Source organism: Athene noctua, chromosome 21 (genome assembly GCF_965140245.1).
Source record: "Athene noctua chromosome 21, bAthNoc1.hap1.1, whole genome shotgun sequence".
NCBI lineage: Eukaryota > Metazoa > Chordata > Aves > Strigiformes > Strigidae > Athene > Athene noctua.
The window spans coordinates 5520308-5537862 of record NC_134057.1 but is presented as its reverse complement, the minus strand read 5'-3'; the positions used below and the strand labels follow the sequence as shown (position 1 = coordinate 5537862).

Genomic DNA, 17555 nt, shown 5'->3' with positions numbered 1-17555 from the left:
CCCAGATCCCCGCTGGGGGCCTCTGTGGACTTTCCACCACGTAAAAAGAGATTTACTATGGACGACTTACACTATCAGCCGCAGCATCGTTGAAGGTGCTGGCAGCATGTTGGGCCCACACGTCAGTGCCCCAGTTAATCCAGCAGCTAATGGTATGACTAAGAAAAACCCCACTGCTTAGATAACCTTGTTGTTTGAAATTTACTCTTAAGTGAACTCAAGCCTGGTTTCATCACAGCTAAAAGGCAAGCAAAAGGTATGAGCTAGCTGAAAGGCAGCTTCCATCTATCTAAGGGCTTTTATGGTTTCCCAGACGGGCTCCTGGCAGAGCCACATGCCATCCAAACTCTTTGTCATGCTCCCTGGGACACTCACACCACACGGCAATGATCTGGCTGAACAAATCCTCTGTGCCCTTTCAGAAAGGAGCCGACATTTCTCCCAGAATATATTCTCTAAATTAATGCATTTTTTTCACTTCAGCAGTAAATATCTAAGATCCTGCTTTCAAAAAACACCCCAAACCCGGCATGAGATTCCAGAGATAATTTACTTCTGTGGAAAAAAATTATTTTCCAGTCAATGAAATCTGCACTGACTGCAAGCAGCTGGCTCCTAACCCTCAAGACATGGGCTTGAGGCAGGGAAAATCACTGCTTGTGCCAATGTAAAAATGCAGTTGTCTGAAAGTCAGGGGACAAGAAGTGCTGTTTTTTTCTCTCCAGAGGAAAGAGCAAATGCCCTGGAGCCCTCTGAGCACCGGGCAGGCACAGGGCGGGATGCACGCGTGGACCACAAACTGCTGGCAGCACACTCCTTCAGCTGGGCTGCTTGGTCCTGGGTTTACTTTTCTCCTTGGCCAAAGCTGGAGAGGAAGGCAGTGGGGATTTTTTTTCTTTTAGTGATGAAGGCTGAGAGGCCAGAGTGCTGGGCTTTTCTGTACATGTCTCACTCCCGTCAATCAGGAAGCGGTGACGCAGGTTATGGGTTGGGTTTGAGGTTTTGGAAACCTTTTCTAAAAGTCGATCTCCTCGCACCGTCATATTTCTGAAGTGTGAAGCCGTGGTGAAGGCTGGTGGCGAGCAGGGGGATACCGGCCAAAATGCAGCTCCTTATCAGATGTAACAGGAGGATTTTCCTGGCTGTTTGTTTAATCCTCTTTGTGGGATACACAGCACAAGGTAAAACGGGGCGGTTGTTCTCTCGCTAATCCTCTTTCTGGGCTATGCAGTGTAGGCCAAGTAGGCAGCCTCCAAATTTTTCAAACTGACCTTCTTCTAGGGGTAATGAGATCTACTCAGAAGACCTGCTTTGCTAACATGTCATTTTCTGGAGGGGGAATGGTAAGAAAACGTGCTTTTTGCAAGTGGAGCATTTCTCTGTCCCTTGCCCAGCCTCTATGAGAAAAAGACTTCATAAAATACGTTGCTGTATGTGTGTATATTTTCAATCCTTATATTTCAATAGATATGTAACCGGACCTTTCATAGTGGTCTGATTACGAGTGTTATTCAGTTATGTAGTTACAGACAAAGTATGTCACAGTTCCCATGCCGTAACTGCTATGATCTACTTTCTTGGGGGGCAGGAAAGGAAACTAGTTGTAAGTATGAGGAAATTAAACGGTTTATTCGGTACAATATTGCAACATGCAGCACTAAAACAACTAAAAGGAAATGTTGATTCATGATGACATGTGCCCTGTGGATTTGTTTCTTGCGAGAGAGAAGCGCTTTTCAAGCATGTAGAGTATAATCTGTCCCCAAACCAAGGCTGTGATAGTGATAGGTTTTCATTATGTATCTATCACTCGGAGGCTGGTCTTTGAGGGATTAAGGCCCGTTTTTCATATGCTGTTTATCTGCAAATTATTCCGCTGCAGCTGTTTATTTTGTTACCACTATTATTGTTAAAAACCTTCTTAATAACATGCTAAGAGAAGAAAATAAGTATGGAAAGGGAATATGCTGTAAAATAAGCAGGAAATTATACCCGTGAGATCTTTTTTCTCTTACAGAAGAGTGTAGGAGGTAGCTGAAAGTCATCTAGTACATTATGGAAATATACAGGGCAATAGAGAAGTGTAATTACAGAAAGATATTCCCAAGAAACCAAGAAAAAATAGATAAAGTTCCAACAGAGGGAGAATGCACCAGGAGGCTTCAGAACAAATTAATTACACGAGACCAAGAGGAAGGACAAAATGCTGCCATTTTTAACTTTACTATGCAGTTGTTATTTTCTCCTTTTGGTATTTTTTGAAGACCCGCTTTTTGGTGCCAGCCCCAATCAGACACCTGGGGGGCACCAGAACTGAAACTGTGGATTTACATAACCCTGAGTTGTGTCTGAGAGATGGCTGAGTAGTCTCTCCACCAGCGATGTGCTCCAAGAGCCCACGTAATCCCCAAATCTGCTCCCATGGCAGGCAGCTCTTGGCACGCCTTCAGTTTCTGATCTCCCCACCAAAACTCATCCCACTGAGCTCGAAGGAGCTGAGCTGAGGCACACGAAGCGAAAGCAGAGTTGGCTCTGAGCCTCGCTGGAGGCAACAGAGAAAGGGAGGGCGCAGGAGCCAGTGTTGTCCCCAGGAGATTTTGAGATACCTCCACCAGCTTTGGGGAGAGCTGCAGGTGCCTGCAGGTCCCCTGTGCCATGCCTCGAGCTGGGGGTGAGCCCTGCTGTGACGTCGGTACAAAGCAGTGGTTTCCCACGGGGTTTCCGTTTCTAATTCCCTTGGACTTCCCAGTGCTGTGTGCAAGTTGCACCCGATGTCTCTGATAGCAAAGATGTCCCTTAAGATATCAATAGCCATTTAAAAAAAGTCTTCAGGGTTTAATTTTCAGCAGTTGAGCAATCAGGGCCACACAAATTATTTTTTTCCACTCCTTTAAGCTTTACTAGGTGCTCATAAAGTTAATAGGTCCTGGTGAGTAACGTCCTGGTCCTGGTGAATAACAGACGGCTGATTCAATCAGGTGCTCCGATGCAGAAGGCGAGGTACAAGAGAGTGAGGTGCCGACCCGACGCCTGGTCCGCTAACTGCATCGAAGAGGAGGGGCCCTTGTTTTACATGCCCACCGGTGGAGCCAACAGGATCCTTCCTCCCATGGCAGACCCGTCCCTGTAAGTTCCTTTGCCACACGTTTGTCGTTAATGCCAGCACCTAAAAAATGTCCAGTATTCCCGTCTCGATAGTCCTGTCACAGTGTGGGTCACCCATGGGAACGTGAGGCTTCAGTATGTTAAGAGATACTAATATAATAAATCTGGAATAAACTAGATGTTGCTCTGCATTTCAGGATGCAGCAATACCAGGAGCTGGGTGACGTATTTCCCCTCTCGGATGAGGAGTCCGGCTCTGGCTCTGACGCTGTGATGGAAGCGGAGCCAGCCTCCGGGTCGGGGCTCGGTGACGGTGACAGCTTCTCCGAGGCGAAGCTGCCCGTTTTCCTAGCGGGCCCGCGAGGCGGCAAGCTGAAGCAAAAGCTAACGGAGGAGGATTTACTGCTGTAGGGCTGCGGACATCGGCCTCCTCGTGCCAGCGGCAGCCTCCCTCACCCCCCACACCCCTGGCCTAGTGCCTGACCCGATGCGACGGCCACGAAGCAGTTTTAAACCAACTCCAAACCAATAAAAACTTTGCCTTAAGCTCTTTATTGCTTTCCCTCGCAACAAAAAACTTTGTTTTCGGTCTGAACACTCTCCTTGATTTTTGCGGGTGGGGCTGCCATCCCAAGCAGGGGAAAACAGGTTTCGGGGGCCCTGCGTGATCCGCGGGGATGTTACCGTGCTCCAGGGGTCATAAATTAAAAACCTGCGGGTGGTGGGAGCCGCCTGCACTTTTACAAATCTCAGCTGATCACGCAAAATCCGCCCGAGCACCTGCCTCGCACCTGGCTGCCTCGCGTTCCCCTAAAAAGCACCTAAAAAAGCTTTTTTTTCTTGGTTTCTTGGGGATATCATTCTGTAATTACCCTTCCCTATTGCTCTGTATATTTCCATTATGTATCAGATGACTTCCAGCTTCCTCCTACACTCTGCTGTAAGAGAGAAAAACGTTTTGGGACCACGACGGTTATTTCCTGTCAGCGACACACAGCACCCGCACCCGCACCCGCACCCGCACCCGCACCCGCACCCGCACCCGCACCCGCACCGCCTGCCCGCTAGGGAGCGCCCTCCCCGCGCGCCGCGCATGCGCCACCGCCGCCGCCTGGGCCCCGCCCCGCCCCGCGCCCGGCCCTCGGCGGGCAACGGAGCGGGCGGCGGCGGCGGCGGGAAGGCGGAAGAAGGGGGGGCGGTCACGTGCGGCGGGGGGGGCGTGGCCTGGCGGGCTGTAAGGTCACATGACAGGGGCGCGGGCCGGGGCGGCTGGTGCTGGTGGCGCGCGGGGCGGGAGTCGGCCGCGGAGGGGTCACGCGCCATGGTGAGTGCGGCGGCGGCCGGGACCGCGCGGTGGGGGGCCGGTACCCGCCCCGGTACCCGCCAACCGGCGCGCCGCGAGCGCGCCCGCCCGCCGCCTGAGGCGGTGGCGGCGGCCTGGGCAGGGCCGGGCCGGGCGGTGCCTCCCCTCCTCCCTCCCTCCTTCCCCACCTGTAGCTCCGGGCTGTGCGGGAGGAGAGCCGCCCCGCCGGGCGCGGCTTGCTCTCCGGCGCCGCCGGTTGTCCCTCACCCGCGTCCCGGCCGCGCAGCGCCCGGTGATACACCCCCCCCCACCACACCGCCCCCTCCCCGGCCTGCGTCACGCGGCCGGGCCTGGCGGCGGCCTCTCCGCACAGGGGGGGCGTCGACCCGGGGAGGGGGGAGGCGGAGGCGGTGTCCCCGCGGGAGCGGGAACAACAGTAGGGGCCGGGATGGCGAGAACCAAAGGTTTGGGGTGTTTTAATTATAATTTACAGGTGAAGGTTTGGGGTGTTCCCCTGCTGCTCCTCCGTGTGGCCTCGCCAATACGGGGTTTAGTCGTGAAACTCAGCTTCCATTTTTCCCCCGCAGCTGCTGTCGGGGAGGCTTTGGGGAAAGTGCATGTGATAGTCCCGGAGACGTCAGTAAATCTTTCAGCGGTCCCGTAAGGCTGCGCTTAAAATGATAGCAGTTGGTAGTAACCCCTCAGGGCTGGTGAAACAGCGGCCGCTTTGTGCTTAGCAGGCTTGGCCTAGGCAAAGTGCTCGGTGTGCTGTGATGGGTAGATTGGGAAAAAAAAAAAAAGCTTTTTTAAAGAAACAGCTAGATTAGCGCGCTTCGGGTTTCTGAAGTGTGTGGATTCCTTAACGTGTGTCTCCGTGAGACATGCAGAAGGTTTTTAGAGCTCTGCATGCAGCTGAGGCTGGGATTTCTGCACAGTGTATCGGTTGCTGGGAGTCCAGCTGTAACATATGAGGGCTGAATGCAGACTGGGTTTGTTCCACATGTAGCAAAACCTTCAACGTGTGTCTTTTGCATGAAATCAAGAACATAGTCTAGCATTCTGGCCAGCTTCTGAAAACCTTGGTTCTATGTCTTCATTTTCTTAAGCTGTAACGTAATAAGCCATATGATGGCTTCTTAAAATACTTCTTGTTTTGCATAGTTTCCCTGCAGCAATATCTTCGACAGCAACTGGAGGAGATACCAGCTGTTGATTTATTTTTTCCATATGTTCTTGTCCTCCCTGGGTAAGATCACGGCTAATCTCTATGGGTTACCGTTGAAATATTCACATGCAGTGTCTTGAGAAGTGGTGTGTTACCAATGTTAGGTCTGGCTGACTTAAATGATGGTAACAGCTTCTTAATTTGGAAGATACTGTGAGAGCATCTGGTGTGTTTACTTAAAGGTAATGTGCTTCCTTGTTTAATTGGGGGGGGAAAGTATTAAGACTAATCTGGAAAGCGAGTCCAGTTTCTAAGGAAAAAATACGGGCACGCTCAAAACTAACTTGTGTAACAGTGTAAAATAAAGATTTAGAATACGTGCTGAAACTTTTTTCTTTCTCTCACCCATCCCCAGGAGCCAAAAATCAAGAATGATTCTAGTGTGCAGTCATTTAAAAAATTTTTTAAAAATTGTTATTTCAGCAGGTAATGTGAATATGTGCTTGTCAGACACTTGGAAGACAGTTCGGTCTTACATTTGACTGCTGTGTTGGTCGTTTGCTTCTGCTTTCCTCTCAGAACATGAAGTAGATATAACTAGGTTTCAGTTAGTTACATGCATCTTTGTGGATTGAACTACAGCTGCTTGCTAGCTGAACAAATACAAAGTTGGTTTAGTCTTGTGTGAATAGCTGTTTTATAGCCCAGACTTGTAGGGGTAAGCAAAAAGTCACTCAGTGTTCCTACTGTTAAGCAGTAGCATTCAGATCAAACTTTCTTCTAGACTTTTTGTTATTAATGCTACATTTCAAACTTCAGGTCCACACAATGTCTTGAAATGTGTTTAATGAATTTTTGATATTGGGGAAGTGAGAATGACTGTACCATGTTTAACAAATTCCTCTAGTTGAGGTGGATGTTCTTGTTGAGAATTTAGGGTAATTTCTCCAAAAAGCCCAAAAGTCACCCTGAATTACTGAAGTGTCGTCTGTTTTAGTACATCAAAGCAGATTAGTGCCTAATTCTTAGGAGAAAATGTTGGCTTTTGTACTAATCTTGTTGAGTTTCCCATAGAGCCGCTAACACGTTTTGCAGCTTCTTGTAAGAAATACTTGTGCAAGGCCAAAGGATGATCCCTCCTAGTTGCTTGTGTTTGGTACTGGTCAGAAGTTCATGCCTAGGCAATGCTGTTGTAAGGTGAGGACAAACGTTTGATGCTTATAATGGCTTGGTGCCTGGAGCAGTATTATGGGTTGGCTTGTAAGATCCGCTCTATCTGATGGCAGCGTTGTGTAGCTAAGGCTGATTGTGTGAAGAACTGCTGCCTCTTGACCCTGCTAGTGCTCTCCTCATTTGCTAAGAGAACTATGGGGCGTAGGAAGAGGCAGCAAATAAAAGTCCCTGTTCCCCTTCACCAAGCAGGGGGATGCTTTAGGCTTTCTATTAAACCCCTCATTTCTTTTCACCCTGCTTTCCTGTTAGTCCTTGTATTTCTGATCGTCCTTGTTACTGCTCTTCGTGCAGTAAGTTATAGTGGGTATAAAGCAATACATAGTGTTTATGGCATAATATCTTAAATCCTAAACCAGGTGGAATAAATTTGTTAAGATTTTTTTTTGAAGTGTGGTTTAAAAAATGATTTTTTTTTTAAAGTGAAATCAGTGTTTGGAAGCTTTGCAGTGACAGAAATCAAAGTTGTGTTTGCAACAATAATGTCTTAACTATTTGTTAGTATTTTGGTGTTGTAGTAATAATGGTAATTAAGGTGTGTACTTTTTTATAAACATTTTATTTTGTAGAAGCTGTCACTGCTTGTTACTGACCTGATTTCAGGTATTTGCTAGATGAACAACTGTCTCTTGTCATCACTATTTCTTGGGGGTCTAATACGTAACGGCTTTGTAACTTCATGGAGCACAAATGTTTTTCCCCAATGTATAGTATACAGCTGCAAGTAAATACCACATTTAAAATGGAGTGTCCACTGTATAGTAATTTATTTAATTCTTTTTATTTCAGAGTTTTCTTGGAGGCATTTTCGGTCGTGTTTGTGAGATTGATGTTATTCTTAATGATGCTGAAACACGAAAAACAGCAGAAATCAAAACAGAAGATGGTAAAGTAGAAAAGCATTTTCTCTTCTATGATGGAGAATCTGTTTCGGGAAAGGTAAATTATATTTTTTTTAAAGTGACTGTTAATTACCATACTGATTTTGGCATGCAAAAAATGGGAAGGTAAGTGGAAAAAATTATGTAAGAAAGAGCTGCAATTTCAACTTGTGTTGTTATTCAAAAAGGAAAGTGTTTTCCTCTGTGTGGTCTTTTTAACCATAGTCATTCAGGCAGCTGATAAAACTGAATGTTTTGAATAGTAGCTATTTGTTTCCAGTCACCTTGTATTTATGAATAAACTTTTTGTGCAATCGTATTGTTACTTCTGAGAAAACTCTTTCAATCTGTATCCTTCTGCTTCCCTTTCCTCTTGAACTCCAAAATCCACAACCCAACATGCATAACAGTAATTTTTGGCTGGCTCAGCCAACTTGTGTTGCGTACCCTGAAGCAAAGCCTTGCGTTTCATGCCCTGAAGTGGTTTCTGGAATTGCATCAGAGGAGCAACATGTGAAGTTCAGCTGGCTGCTGAGTCAACAAGAGTTCTCATTGGGGGAAAAAAAAAAGTTGAGCTTGCCAGAGGGATTTCTCTACTTTCAGTATTGCACCTAGGAATGCCTTGCCATTGCTCTGGTTTTACTGGAGCCATTCTCGCTCTTGAGTATTTCTGTTACGATTTACTTTTCGTCCAAAAAAAGTTGACCCAGGTATTGGGTTCTGTGATTGACTTCTAAATACCTACTTTGATCTTGATGGACCTATTGTCACTGGACATCTCCCTGCTCTTAAGATATCTTTCCACACTAAGATCCTGGTTCTCTAGAAAGATCCTTTCAGGGATGTGAAGCTCTCACAAGATGGGCCTCAAACTCGGGAAACCAGCTTTAGTATGTTCACTGGCCTGATACTCAACTTGTATCGGTGATGCCTGAGAAGTGTCAGATGAGTTTTGGCTAACGCAGGCACAGGGGGATGAGGAGGTCTGGAAGACAAGTAATTTACTGGGCAACTTCCCTCTATCTCTCTTATCCTTTTCACCACAGAGATTATTCAAGTGGTTTAGTTCCTATGCAGATACTGACAGTGTACTGGATTTAAAGGTACAGGAATTCCTCTGGTCATCACTACCTCGTAAGAAAACATATATGCTTAATACTTGCATATTTCCATAGAAAGTAACCTTGTGGAATCTTTTCTTGTGAGGTGAGGTCTGTGAGAATCAAATTCAGAAATGAACATCTTCATAGTAGGTCTCATTATCCGTGAATTTTCCCTGACTTCTCTAACACCAGTACTTAGCTATCTGCTGAGGAAGGGACTTAAGTTCACTTGACTTGAAAGGAATGCATCTCATGGAAGTTTTTTTTTTGACTTCCAAATGTGACTGTCAGAAGATCCTTTGAAGCTCTCTGCCTTCAAAGATGGCAAGAGGGTCGTGACTGTCTTATGTGAACTCTTCTTAAGATCTGGCTTGGATTCTTAATCTCGGGACTCAGAAGTTTCAAGCTTAGTTATTAAATTCAGTTTTATGGATGATTAGATTTTTCTTAAATGCTTTAGTGTTGCCTTGGTAATGCTTAATTTCATAATCAGCTGTTTGATTTGCTTCCCTTCAAGCTCAAGTAGTGCTGTTGAGAAGAGGTCTTAGTTTTCATAGGCATGTAGTAATATGTTTTCCTTTTTCTGAGATCATGTATTAGAATGAAGGTGTTGAAAAAAATTTAACTGGTGTTGTTTTTTTGCCTTGGTAGGTGAACGTCTCCTTTAAGCAGCATGTGAAGAGACTAGAGCACCAAGGAATTAGAATTGAATTTGTAGGACAAATTGGTGAGTTTAACCTATAAAGGGAATGTTAGGTGCATGTGGTTTATAGAACTTGGCACTCGTGACTGTCAGCAGTTTGGCCTAAAGGTTGCAACCTGAATGGGTTAGTGCCAAAGGAAGACTGTATCTTCCTTTTTTTGATGCAAGTGATGTACTAATTTGTGCTAGTCATAAAGTCATTGGAAGGGAAGCTATGTACCTGTGAGGGAGAACTGGGATGGTGGGTACTTTGTCTGTCTCAGACTTGTTAAGTTTGATTAAGAACTACTAGAGATTTCTGAGAACTAAACTTGGGGTCTTTAAGTCTGTCTCTGAAAGGGAAGAGGCACAGAAAAGAAATGATGGGGAAGCCTATAGCAAAATATTTCTAAAAATTCTTTGGTGGTTGGTTTTCTAAAAATTAGTTTTACATTGTTATTGTAAAGCAGCATTGATGCTTTGGAGGTTCTCTGTGCTTTTTAGCATGATAATACAGTATTGACATGAAAAATTATTTTCTTATAACTGTATCTAAATCTGGTTAGATTTGAACTATGAAGAATCTTGATCACGTCTAACTTCTTGCCAGTCAAGGTAATATCTCTGCACCCTTAGGCTGATGCTAAAATTCCTTCCCTCTCTGTTAGAGGGCCTTTTGCATTATTGTCCCCCTTGGAAGTAATTCTTCAAGTTTCACCCTCATGCAATCGACTTTGATTGGAATTTCACAAATTCTATTTCTGATCAGTAGGTTCCAGTACCCCATGTCTGAACTGTTCTGTAGCAGACATGACTGAGTTGTGACACCTGCTGCTTTATGCTTTGAGGGTTTGATCAGTGGGGCTGTACAAGCAAGCTTTTAGAATAAAGCAGCAGTGTGATGTGAATGAGGCATTTAGAGGCAGGAAAAAAATAGAGCTCACATACGTCAGCTTCATTTAGTCTGTGGTCTTCTAATAGCTTTACAGGCTGTTCTTCATCTACTCTGATGTATAAATTTTACTCTCTAAATGACTTTACTTTGTAATGTTTCAGGAATTATGTGTATTTCTGGGACTTTCCATTGTGCTACCATTTAGAAGTCCACAAGAGTTACACAGAAGTGGTTTAAGCTACAGCTTTTTGTATTTGTCTGTGTTTTCATGCATCCTTTCAAGTTTTAATTATAGTAATACAAAAAGCATCCTAGTAGTGTGATCTGTCTCTGCACTACTTGGAGACTAGCTCCAGCTGCATGTCAAGTCCTTATCTTAAACCATATCTTCAGAGCATAGCTTTTCTGACTGACACAAAAGGTATTGGATATACAACATTAAATGAACTTTATATTATGCAAATGCTTGTCATGGCAACCAAAGTACACCTTAGATAATTTGTAGACATATTAGGAAAAAAGCAGTTAATAATCAGTGTACATTTCTACCAAATTGGCAATGATAAACTGTGGAGTTGGTGTGTTTAGTTTGCTTATTCTCTTCTGAAAAGCTTCAGTCTGTAAAGCCATCTACTATTGATGTTCTTAACTGATATTTTCACTTGTGAATTATAGAGAAGCTTGCTTTTGTATACTAAAGTGTTTGGATTTTTTTATGGCAATGTTCATTTTTTATAACTTTTGAAGTTTTTATCTTGGTGAGAACTGCATGACATAGATCTAGGGGTGAACAGTAACAACACTGATCTGGGTACAGGAGATGCTGTTGCTGTGAAACTGGTGTGTCTGTGCTTATGTATCAAGAACTTCTGTCCAAATGACTAACTTAGAGCAGTGGTCATGCTAAGCCATCTGATTGTAGACCAGTAGTAATAATAAACCATTTGATAGGTGGTGTTAATCTGTGGGAGACCAGCTGGGATCACTGGCCTAAATGAGCCAGTCTTGATGTTGCTTAGGTTTTGTCCCTTCAGCAATAAATTCTGGAAGCCAAAATTGTGCAGTGCTAATTACAGAGGATGCAAGGCAATAAGTACTTATTAAAGCTAGCTAAACTGTCATTATAAAAAGATGCCGTGCTAGCGAATCTTCAAATTTGTGTTTTGTTCATTGCAGTTAGCTCTTTAGGAATGCTTACTGTAGGCTGCTGAAACTGAAGATAACTTTGAAAAACTGGGTAAAACATTTGGTCAAATATGTGTAACTTAAAATAATTGCTTCTGTTGTCCTCTTCCACCTGATCCTGCCAAATTAACACTGAAACGTATTTTTCTTTGACTTCCTCAACTTCAGAACTCTTCAATGACAAAAGCAATACCCATGAATTTGTAAACTTAGTGAAAGAACTGGCCTTACCCGGAGAACTGACCCAACACAGAAGCTATGACTTTGAATTCATGCAGGTTGAAAAGCCATACGAATCCTACATTGGTGCCAACGTCAGACTGAGGTTTGAAATTTAAGCCTTCTCTTCTCTCCTTCCCTGCAGAAAATTAATCATTCAGCAATTATGCTACGTGCGTCCCCTTCCTTCCTCCTTTTGAATTTCAGATCAGACATGTCACAGCCAATAGATAGTGTGCCTTGATTGGAATTGTTGAGAATGTGTTATAATGTAGCCCTTTCTACTTTATTTGGAACCCCTCAGTATTGTTTGTATAGATAAAATTTTCAGTTGAATCAAGCGAAGACAGTCCATGTCTCTCTTAAAAATACCCCCAAAACAACAACCAACCAAAACAAAACTACAAAACACCCCCGCTTTTCTACCTGTAAGTGTTTCGGTTTGTATTTTGGTGTCTTATTCTTTTCTGCTTAGTCTTATGAGAATGTGCTCCTGTCTTTCAAAGGATAGCTGTACCTCAGAACATAAGGGCTTTTACATACGCAATTCTGACTAATTATGGATAACTTTTTTCCTAGGTATTTTCTAAAAGTGACAATAGTGAGACGACTGTCAGACTTGGTGAAAGAATATGATCTGATTGTTCACCAGCTTGCTACATACCCAGATGTAAACAACTCCATTAAAATGGAAGTAGGCATTGAAGATTGTCTTCATATAGAATTTGAATACAATAAGTCAAAGTAAGTGTCACTTAGAACAAAACACGTTCAGGGAAATATCTTGGGATAAAATGGTAGATTTTGTAATATTTGATGAACAGTCTTGGCAACTGGAGACTTAAAATGTAAAGCGACATTTTCAATTACTGTTGTGTTGAGCTGTTTGTTTACTAATTACACAATGGCCTTTTTTGAGAAATACTTGTCTGTTCTGCTTTCAGTCCTAATAGGAAGGTCACTAGCAAATATTTAAGACTTGATTTCTGCACTTACGCTTTTTCAATATAGCTATAATACTTCCTTTAGTAATACTGCAATGATGGGGAGGTATTAATTGCAGTGGTCTGAGATGCTTAGCTCAGAGGGGAGGTAAGTGCTAGTAGTTAACAGGCAAATAAGGTAACTGCCTGCATAACTTGTATTCAGGAATGTGAAAAAGTTACATTTAGTCTTTTAATGAAAACCCTTGTTCTGTTCTTTTAAAGGTATCACTTAAAGGATGTGATTGTTGGAAAAATTTATTTCCTCTTAGTGAGAATAAAAATTCAGCACATGGAGTTGCAGCTGATCAAAAAGGAGATTACTGGAATTGGTAAGAGAAACAAAGTCCAAAAGAAATGGCAACTTGTATGCTGTTTGAACCTTATGCAAACCTGGAGAGTGAAGTCAATAGTTGTAACTTTGGCTAAACTAATGCTCCGTGTGTTTCTTTCTCGCTGGTGTCTGACTACCATTTGCATTTTGCGCTTTGGTAATCCTACTTAGTAGTCAACACTGTCAGTCTGTAGCATTGTTCTGGGATTGTTGACTGTTGGGCTAGCTTCACAGATGGGAACCCTTGTAAATGGAACTTGGGCATAGATATGCAGCAGCTTAATCAGCCTTGATGGGTAATGAACAAGGGAAAAGGTATAAAATGCATCCTGAAGACTCTCTTGCCTCTACAGAGATTAGCTGGTAAAGTGGGTTGGGTAAAGATCAGGGTGAGTCTCTCATGTTCTAGAAATGTGTCATTTTTAGTCGGCCTAAAACTGATATGATGGAAATATCAAGAGGCTCTGAAGCAGAAACAGCTTGGTTATTGCAGATCAGGCTTGTATACCTTGGAGCTAGGAAGGCAGTAAGAGGCTGTGGCTCATGACTTCATTCCCCAGTGTCTGGGGCCCTAGTGAGCTGCTTGTGTGGAGAATGAGAATGCTTCTGTAGCAGTAGAGGAAGGGCAGAAAGCTCTGCTTTGTTGTTGGCTTTTGTGGTTAAATTACATAAAAAAGAGAAATGTGGCTCTTGTGCTGGGCGATAACCCTTCAGTTTTCTAGGCTGATCATGGCCTAGCAGTGTCTGTCACTAGCACTGCCCACAAACAGAACTGTTTCACAAGTCCAATCCGGCATGCTTGTCCCTTATTTAAAGCCTGCATACCCAGGGAACTGCCTCTCCTGTGTCTGTGGGGAGGAGAGAGTAAGAAATAGATGCTCTGCCTGGGGGAGGGTTTTGCTTGCTTTAGCTGTGTGTAACTTACATGCAAGACAAAGGCAAAAAAATGCAGTGTTGTGTAAATTAAATGCTGCAGAGTAGAAATTCCTGTGATAAAGCTTTGTAAGTGTTGAAAACTGAAGCACATGTTCTCACAGTGAAAACTTGTTTCGCCAGGACCCAGTACCACAACAGAGACTGAAACCATTGCAAAGTATGAAATAATGGATGGTGCACCAGTTAAAGGTAAATAACTGTGCATGTTTAAAAGGGTAGCATTTTGAGTTAAAGCTGTATTTAAAAAAATTCTGGAGGAGAAGAGATGACTTGTATAAACTTTCCATGATAGTGGATATAAACTATTCATGATAGTGGATTTTCCTCTTCAAAGCAGACGTTCTTACTGACTTAGGACATTTCACTCGGGATCCTAGTAATTCTTACCCTTACTTACCATTGGAAATTCTATGACTGATCTTTTAGCACTTTGGTTCAAGCCTGGCTCCAGGGTGTAGACCAGCTCTAAAGAGTTCAAGATACTGATCCTTTTGTCTTGCCTGGCTACCACGCTTCCCCTGAGAAAGCGTTCCCATTTTTGGTTTCACACTTGCCTCAGTGCTTGGTGTTATGTTTTTGTAATGTTTTTTGGTGTTCCTTGTTTGGTGGTTTGTGGTTTTTTTTTTTTTTTTTTCTTTAACCAAGGAAGGGGCACAGACAGTGCTTGGGAAACTGCCTTTATTTTGTGTGTCTTCTGAAGCTGCATTAATGACATCCCATTTTAAGGAACTAATTGAAACTTTTTTTTTTTAAGGTGAATCGATTCCTATAAGACTGTTCTTAGCAGGCTATGACCCAACTCCAACAATGAGGGATGTGAACAAAAAATTTTCAGTGAGGTACTTCTTAAATCTAGTGCTTGTGGATGAAGAAGACAGACGATACTTCAAACAGCAGGTATGGTCTGTTGGAATCTTGTTGCAGAGTTATCTGGGCTGTTATACGTGCTGCTTTGAATGTTCAGCACATTAGAAGCCACCTGTGCTTCTTGTATGGCATAAGCATTTCTGCTGGTGAGTGTATTGAAAACTGTATGGAAAATGTTAGCTTGCAAAAAGGAGTCAGGGGGATGATGGATACTATTTCAGCAAGGACAGGATGCTCAGTGCCATAGAACAACCTTGCATTGTGAATATTCAGACAAAACACTTTGTGAGTAAAATGAGCTACAGGTGCGTTTGTTTGCTTGCTTTCTAAAACTGCTGCAGATAGAGTTCCCTCCAAGTGTTAGCCCAGGTTCAAAATTGCAAAACCTAACACAAGTTGTGGTCACGCTGAGGAAAGGAATAGTGGAAAGGGTCACTGCAATTGAAGGCATGTGGCTTAGATCAGAATTTTTTAAAGAATAGACAAAGCAGTATAATTAAACATGGAAAACAAAAGGTAACTGGAGCATACAGTAGCTATGATGGGCTTTGGATTTTGAGAGAAGGAGGAAGAAAAACTTCTTGAACCCTTTAATACTCTTAAAGTTGCAAGTAGGATTGTTAAGGAAGAGGAGACTGCTCAAGATTGATGAAAGTGTTCAGGCAGTAACTAAATATGTAAAGTTGTGTCAACTTTCTGTTACATTCCATACGTACTGCACTGTTCTATAAGTAATGGGGATGCAGAGTTTTTTGTGGGGGGTGTGGGGGTTTTGTGTGTGGTGGTTTTTTTTTTTCCAAAGTCTTTGGCTGTCAGGAATTTAAGGTACTTGACGCTGCTGACTTAATGGTGGTTTCAAAAGCGTTTGCTTCCTCAAACAGGAAATAATTTTATGGAGAAAAGCTCCTGAGAAGCTGAGGAAACAACGAACAAACTTCCACCAGCGATTTGAATCTCCAGAATCACAAGCATCTGCTGAGCAACCTGAAATGTGAACTGGTATAAGGTGAAAAACTTTGCGATGCTTCAGCAGGTTAAAGATGGCAGCAGCCTGTGGGAAAAGAAGGCCAAAATTCCCATTACAACTGTCTTCCTTCATCTTGCAGTGCTGCATTTACCATACTACTAAAGCGTTCTTCAGTTAAACATTCAAGTATGTATATACATTTAAAATAAAGTGCTTTCTCAAACACTGGAACTTTCTTAAGCTACTATTTTATACTGCACATTTACTTTTATTTGATAATGTTATATGCACTTGGCTATGCATAAGCTTAAATCTAGTTATTTCCATGCATGGTAGGCTGGTATATTTGATTTTTTTTTTTTTGCTGACCACCTATACAGTGTAGACTAAAGCATTTCCCTTCTCTCATGTTGTTTATTGCATGTTTCTTTCCAATGTTGCTTATTTGCATTTGTTTTGTTCTGAAACTACAGTAAGACACAGTTGACTAAATCACACTAAAAATTGAAGTTCATGGTGAATTTGTCCTAAGACTTCTAATTACTATGTTAAACAGGGCTTAACTGAAACTGCATGTATATGCACTATGCCTATGATAACTGTGGAGCCTTCAGACACCTTACCAAGGTTGCTAAGAAGTTTTGAATCTGTCAGTAGCAAAGAATGTTAGGAAACATCTTTGCCTTCCCTCCCCCAGTTCTCTCCCTATCATACATCTCTAAGCTTTTTATGTGAGTCACTCCTGGTGTTTGGGGGTTCGTTGCCCAGTTAACTGGTGACTATAGCGATGTTGTCATGATTTCACCTTCAGGTGATGAGTGGGTAAAGTATTTTAACCTAATTATCTCTTATCAATTAAATAAATGCTGGTAACGTTATTTCACAAATACATGTAACTGGGTGGTTCCTCCTGGCTTTGTGCTTCCACTGTCTTCACAGTCTGTCTCCTCACTGTCCTGACAGGAGAGGCAAAACGTCCTCAAAGTCCATCTGGGCCTGTTATGAGGGCAAACAAGCTTTTTGTGGTATTACGGAAAAGTATCTTGAAGCCAGGCGAGCCTTAGAACTGTTAGAAGCTTGTCTGGCACAGCAGATCACTTGTCTTAATCATCTCATATGCATTTAAGTGTTTGAAGAAATAGCTTAAAGGAGTTAGCTTTCATCTATTCACAACTGACCATGTAGTCTGTTATCAGACGTGTGGCTTGGGCATAAAGCAAAGCCTGCTGTGTGGAAGGCTACTTGCGCTTGTAGTTCACTTGGCCTTTAAACCAAGACTGCTCAACTCCAGTGCAAGTGTCATTGGTAACCTTACTTTATGAGTAAGTAAATAATCGAATTACATTTCTGTAAGAACTGTTTTATTACTGTGGCACTTTGATAAAGCAGACAAAGACTCTGTGTACTTTATGTTAGGATACTTCTACCGCGGATATCTTTGAATGAGAGCAAATTTAACTCCCTCATGTAAGTGCCTGTTCAGAAATTTAAAGAATTAATTAAAAAGCCAAATATTTTCATGGTCACTTGCATGTTGTAATCTGGAAATGATTCCAAGAGATTTTGAAAACTTGATTGTATTTAACCAGCCTCAGATTGTGCAACCATGTATAATAAAGGGGAAACATCCTGAGCTGCTATTTGATTTATTAAAACAGCTGTATTCTCACTAACACCTGGGTCGTCTTTGTTGATTGGCC

The 17555-nt window shown here is 42.8% G+C and overlaps 2 protein-coding genes across 2 annotated transcripts; both read left to right on the top strand.

The window, feature by feature from the left end:
- The first annotated feature begins 711 nt into the window (after window positions 1-711).
- SRGN (serglycin) lies at window positions 712-3651 on the top strand. The gene is made up of 3 exons (XM_074924317.1): window positions 712-1181; window positions 2979-3126; window positions 3303-3651. The coding sequence occupies exons 1-3, from the start codon at window positions 1103-1105 to the stop codon at window positions 3514-3516; spliced, it is 441 nt and encodes a 146-aa protein (XP_074780418.1). The 5' UTR covers window positions 712-1102; the 3' UTR covers window positions 3517-3651.
- A 663-nt stretch (window positions 3652-4314) lies between these two features.
- On the top strand, window positions 4315-17528 carry VPS26A (VPS26 retromer complex component A). The gene is made up of 9 exons (XM_074924318.1): window positions 4315-4429; window positions 7593-7742; window positions 9439-9514; window positions 11718-11874; window positions 12348-12512; window positions 12977-13083; window positions 14142-14210; window positions 14776-14918; window positions 15770-17528. The coding sequence occupies exons 1-9, from the start codon at window positions 4427-4429 to the stop codon at window positions 15881-15883; spliced, it is 984 nt and encodes a 327-aa protein (XP_074780419.1). The 5' UTR covers window positions 4315-4426; the 3' UTR covers window positions 15884-17528.
- Window positions 17529-17555: the final 27 nt, after the last annotated feature.